This window comes from Odocoileus virginianus, chromosome 17 (genome assembly GCF_023699985.2).
Source record: "Odocoileus virginianus isolate 20LAN1187 ecotype Illinois chromosome 17, Ovbor_1.2, whole genome shotgun sequence".
NCBI classification, from domain to species: Eukaryota; Metazoa; Chordata; class Mammalia; order Artiodactyla; family Cervidae; genus Odocoileus; species Odocoileus virginianus.
This window is the reverse complement of record NC_069690.1, coordinates 8,136,948-8,143,191: the sequence shown is the minus strand read 5'-3', so window position 1 is coordinate 8,143,191 and position 6,244 is coordinate 8,136,948. Positions and strand designations below refer to the sequence as shown.

The following is a 6,244-nucleotide window of genomic DNA, read 5'->3' as shown; positions in this document are numbered from 1 at the left end:
TCAAATTCATGAATATTGAGTCGATGATGCTATCTAACCATCCTCATTTTCTGCTGCCTCCTTCTTTACCATCAGTCTTTCCCAGCATCAGGGTCTTTTCCAATAAGTTTTTAAACATGATCTTTTACTTGTAATAATTATTATACTATATTAAAATATACAGTGAAAATATCTGAAACATGATAATTTCCAATTTGAAAATAAAAATACAGTTATTTTTTACAGTTATTGTATCACTCAGTGTTTTGTAACAATTTTTGATTCTGTTACTGGAAGGTTTGGGGTCACATATTAGTTTCAGTGAATTTGTTGAAGAAGAAATTAAGGGTTCAAGAGACGCCAGCTGTCTCATTCAAGGTCATCCATTTGGTAAGTAATGGACACAGTCTCCAATTTCAGGCTAAAGACTCCGGATCCTGTGCAGTCTCCAACAATCCAGACTCACACAAAAAGGGGTACTGGGAAAAGAGATCAGGTACAGAAAACAGAACTGCTCTTCTGGGGGAGAATGCTGCCATCCTAAGAAGAAACTGTCCACAAAGAAGCTGTGGCTTTCAAATGCTTCCATGATAACATATCTTGTCATAGGAGTATTCAAATCAACATCAAAATAAAAAATAAGGATATTATCAATTTTGCCAAAAAGTCTGAGTAAGTTGCTTAGGTTCACTGTGTATTCACTTCTATGATAATCTGTACAACATATCCACAAGTTGTGAACAGGGGAGATACAGTAGCTCTCTATGCCCATTCTACAAAGAAAACAAAGTCCAAGAGAAGTGAGGAACCCACTGTCACTCACTTTTAGAAGCCAGAGGATGCCTCCCTAATCTCTTCACTGCTGCCTGCATCTCCTGGTTCCTCAGGGCATAGATCATGGGGTTGAGCATGGGGGTCATGACAGTTTGGCTAACGGACACAGCCTTGTCCATGGAGAAGGAGGTGAAGGGCCGGGCATAGAGGTAAATGCTGGGAATGAAGACCATAGACACCACGATGATGTGGTTGGTACAGGTGGAAGCTGCCTTCCTCTTCGCCTTCCCTGAGTGGGACCTCAGCATCACCAGGATGGCTGAGTAGGAGATCAGGAGGAGGAGGAACCAGATGAGGACCAGCACCCCACTGTTGGAAATGATAAGGAACTCCAGGAGGGAGGTGTCAGTGCAGGCAAGTCTCAGCACTTGTGGAACATCACAGTAGAAGTTATCTAAGACGTTGGGGCCGCAGAAAGGCAGAGGGAGCATCAGAGCCAGTTGGGAAATCGAATGGATGAATCCTCCCACCCAGCTGGCTGCCACCAGCCCAGCACAGACCTGAGTGTTCATGATGGTGACATAGTGGAGGGGCCGGGAGATGGCAACAAGGCGGTCATAGGCCATCACTGACAGGAAGAAGACCATGGCACCTCCCAGAAAGTGGAAGAAGAAGATCTGGGCCATGCAGCCCTGGTAGGAGATGGTCTTCTTCTCAGAGAAGAAGTCCACCAGCATCTTCGGGGCAGTGACTGTGGAATAGCAGAGGTCTGTGACAGCCAGGTTTCGCAGCAGAAAATACATGGGTGTGTGGAGCCTGGAATCAGAGGTCACTGTGACCATGATGAGGAGGTTTCCCATGACAGTGGTGATATAAACAAACAGGAACACCAGAAACAAGACAAGCTGGAGCTCCTGAGTCTGTGAGAGTCCCAGGAAGACAAATTCTGGCACCCAAGTGTGGTTCCCTGATAACATGGTGTCTACTCCATAACCTACAGAAAACACACCACAGAAGCAATGTATTACTGCCCGGGCCTCAAATTGAGTGTCTGGGTTTAGATAATGGACATTGATATGCACATCATAATTCCAGGTGCTGACTAAATGACCTTGGCTCTAGAATGTGTACTAGTTGGTACTGGAATATATATTCTTTAGATATCTTAAAGCCATTCATGACATATACAACCTGCTTTAAAAAATTCAGTGTAATGTAGTAATAGGAAGACACTTGGAGTCCAGCAGACTTGTAGTCAAACTACAGAGTTTTTTTAATCCTTGACATGTGATCCACAATAAGTTATTTAAGTTCTTTGTCTCAGTTTCCACTTCTAAGGTGGAATTAAAAGTTTTATCACTATACATTGTCTAGGGCATTATATAAGATAACACATAAGTTTCCTAGAATAGCATCTGGAATAATAAATAGTAAACACTCTCCTCTGTGTAGTCTCCCACTGAAAATCTGCCTTCTTACAGTCTCTAATACATGTTTGTACCAGTCATTTCTCATGCAACAGTTATTACATCTAAAAGTTTGTGAACTTTTTGTATTTCTAGATTTTTCCTCCTGATTCAACCATAATGTGCCACTACAGACATGTGCCTTGACTCTCAATTAATCTGTGCACTGCAGTGCTCATGCTTGCTCATAGTCAATACTCAAAAAGCATGTGGCATTGACTGCTGGGCGGGTAAACAATTATAGGGAATGTCCCCCCATCACTGCTGTATGTGGTCCCTTACTGGATGAGTTAACAGTATATACATGGTGTTTGTGCTGAGACATGAGAAGGTGGAGAGAGATTTTCTGGATTAAGAAATAGGTGATGGGTTTTGTAAAAAGGGGAATGGAAGGGCTCCTTTAAAAGGCCCAAGAATTTCTGTTACTGAATACAAAGATAGATGAAGAAGGAAGATGTTTAAATAAGAGAAATAGTACAGACAAAGGAATAAAGAATACTAGAGTGGGTTGTCATTTCTTTTTCCAGGGGATCTTTCAAACCCAGGTATCCTGCATTGCAGGCAGATTCTTTACTGTCTGAGCCACCAGGGTGTTGTCAAAAGAATGAAGAGGGGATATTAAGAGGAAGGAAGGGGAAGGGGAAAGTGGAGGGGGAGAGAAGAGGCTGGGAACAAAGGTGAAGAAGGACACAGAAGGTGAGAGATAAGGGTGACAGGTGAGAGTTAAGTGGCCTTCTCACTCCCCTGCCTTGTCTCACTCCCCACCCCCACCTGCTTCCTGCAATGTATTGTCCATCAGAGGTCATTTTCATCTCATCATATTTTTTTCCGTTGTCCCTCTTAACAAGATTGTAAGTCCAGTAGCTTAGCAGCCCCAGAACCTGTAATAGCAACTCTGATTCAACAGTTGCTCAAAAAAAGTTGCTGTCATAATGAATTAGTAGGTAATTATGCCTGTTCAATGTGACCATGTGGAGAACTCTGTGGTGTATTTTCCTATCCTTTGCTCTCAATATCATCCCTCATTGGAAAATCTGTTTTCAACACCCCATTTCCCCTGCATTATTTTCTGAAGCTTTCCTCACACTTTAGCCTTACTATCATCAAGTCTAAATCCTTTGCCTTTTCTCTGCACTCTCCAGCAAGTGTGTCTGGATTCTTATTAACAGCTGCTCTGTCTACAGGTGAGAAACCCCTGATCTCGAACCTTCCTTCAGCCCAGAATGGGAGAGAGCCCTCATGTCTTGCATCTCCTTGAAGATCCCTTTTCTGCGAACTTAGTTTCCTAGCCACTGCCCAAACATCATGTATACAACAAAGGGTGTGACTCTAGGGGAAGAGGGAATATCCTTGAGGAGAAACTACTGGACTCGATTCAGGAGGCAGGGTTGGGTTGATTACCACTGGGGACAAGGGAGCAATGGGACTTGTTAAAAAGTTTGAAAATCTCTCAGAAACACACATTCATTAAGAGTTATTCCTCAGGGTCAAAAGGACCAAGGACAATACAATTTTATAGATTTGTAGCATGTAGGATCTCAGGCCAAGATCTAGAACTACAAGAGTCTCTTCAAAAGAAACAGTTTCTCTGGTAGTTTTAGAAGAACCCGTTCCTTCGATTCTTTCCCTTGAGACCATCACCTGGAGAGCTGGTTAAAAGACAAATCACAGTGCCCAAGCTCCAGACTTCCTCATTCTGTTGATCAATGATAAGGCCAAGAATTTGCATCTGTAACAAATTCTCAGATGATGCTGATTTCTCTGTTTCAGGCAACACACTTTGAGAAGCATGGAGTTGCTCATCAGTATAAGGACTGTTCTCTCTCTTGTACAATCTGAGATAACAGGCCTGATTTCTTTCCTTCTTCTTCTCTTTCTTCTTCCCTTTTTCTTTTTCTTCTACTTTTAAGCCTAATTGATTTTTACTTAGAGAAAGTCATACATGGGCAGATATATGGTATCAGTTCAACAGAACCTTACTGTCCTGTAAAACGTGCACTTTATTTTGGCAACTGAAGCCCCATTTTGATTTACCATCTGTACCCATGTCCACTATGTGCCTGCATGCTTAGTCACTCAGTCATGTATGACTCTTCATGACCCTTTAGACTGTAGCCCACCAGGCTCCTCTGCCCATGAGATTATCCAGGCAAGAATACCGGAGTGGGTTGCCATGCCTTCCTCTAGGGAATATTCCTGACCCAGGAATCAAACCCGCATCTCCTGTGTTTTCTGCATTGTGGATGAGTTCTCTAGCCACTGAGCCATCAAGGAAGCCCCAAGTCCAGTACATCATCTGTTTAAATGCCAGCATTCTTTACCTGTGAACTCTTACTACCTCTAATGCAAGGACTGGTACAGGAAACTTATGCAATGCCCATTACGAGGGATTGATCAAAACTGGAATTAATTGGCATTTTAAACTTGATGTGCTTTAAAAATGGTCTGATTTTTTAGACAGAGCTCTCTGAGATACATGTAAGTTTCCAGGTTGGTCTGAATTATTGTACTACAAATGCTCATTCTTGGCAAAATAAAATATAATGGCAGGTAAGAGTAGTATGTGAAGCTCTTCCAGAAACAGACCCAGCACAGCCACATACATAAATAATTTTTTCAAAAAAAAGTTCTTATTTAGAGCTCTAGTCCATTTTAAGATTGATTCACCCCAGGAATTCAAGGATTCTTTAATATCCGCAAGTCAATCAATGTAATACACCACATTAACAAATTGAAAGATAAAAACCATATGATTATCTCAATAGATGCAGAAAAAGCCTTTGACAAAATTCAACATCCATTTATGATTAAAACTCTCCAGAAAGCAGGAATAGAAGGAACATACCTCAACATAATCAAAGCTATATATGACAAACCCACAGCAAGCATCACCCTCAATGGTGAAAAATTGAAAGCATTTCCCCTGAAATCAGGAACAAGACAAGGGTGCCCACTCTCACCACTACTATTCAACATAGTTTTGGAAGTGTTGGCCACAGCAATCAGGGCAGAAAAAGAAGTAAAAGGAATCCAGATAGGAAAAGAAGAAGTGAAACTCTCTCTGTTTGCAGATGACATGATCCTCTACATAGAAAACCCTAAAGACTCTACCAGAAAATTACTAGAGCTAATCAATGAATACAGTAAAGTTGCAGGATATAAAATTAACACACAGAAATCTCTTGCATTCCTATACACTAACAATGAGAAAACAGAAAGAGAAATTAAGGAAACAATACCATTCACCATTGCAACAAAAAGAATAAAATACTTAGGAGTATATCTACCTAAAGAAACAAAAGACCTATACATAGAAAACTATAAAACACTGATGAAAGAAATCAAAGAGGACACAAACAGATGGAGAAATATACCGTGTTCATGGATTGGAAGAATCAATATTGTCAAAATGGCTATACTACCCAAAGCAATCTATAGATTCAATGCAATTCCCTATCAAACTACCAACGGTATTTTTCACAGAACTAGAACAAATAATTTCACAATTTGTATGGAAATACAAAAAACCTCAAATAGCCAAAGTAATCCTGAGAAAGAAGAATGGAACTGGAGGAATCAATCTGCCTGACTTCAGACTATACTACAAAGCCACAGTCATCAAGACAGTATGGTACTGGCACAAAGACAGACATATAGATCAATGGAACAGAATAGAAAGCTCAGAGATAAATCCACAAACCTATGGACACCTTATCTTCGACAAAGGAGGCAAGGATATACAATGGAAAAAAGATAACCTCTTTAACAAGTGGTGCTGGGAAAACTGGTCAACCACCTGTAAAAGAATGAAACTAGAACACTTTCTAACACCATGCACAAAAATAAACTCAAAATGGATTAAAGATCTAAATGTAAGACCAGAAACTATCAAACTCCTAGAGGAGAACATAGGCAAAACACTCTCCGACATAAATCACAGCAGGATCCTCTATGACCCACATCCCAGAATTTCAGAAATAAAAGCAAAAAAAAAAAAAAAACAAATGGGACCTAATGAAACTTAG

General features: G+C 40.7%; 1 protein-coding gene across 1 annotated transcript; it reads right to left on the bottom strand.

Annotated features, from left to right (window-relative positions):
- Positions 1 to 794: 794 nt before the first annotated feature.
- On the bottom strand, positions 795 to 1,730 carry LOC110123548 (olfactory receptor 4D2-like). The gene has a single exon (XM_020871566.2). The coding sequence runs from the start codon at positions 1,728 to 1,730 to the stop codon at positions 795 to 797; it is 936 nt and encodes a 311-aa protein (XP_020727225.2).
- Positions 1,731 to 6,244: the final 4,514 nt, after the last annotated feature.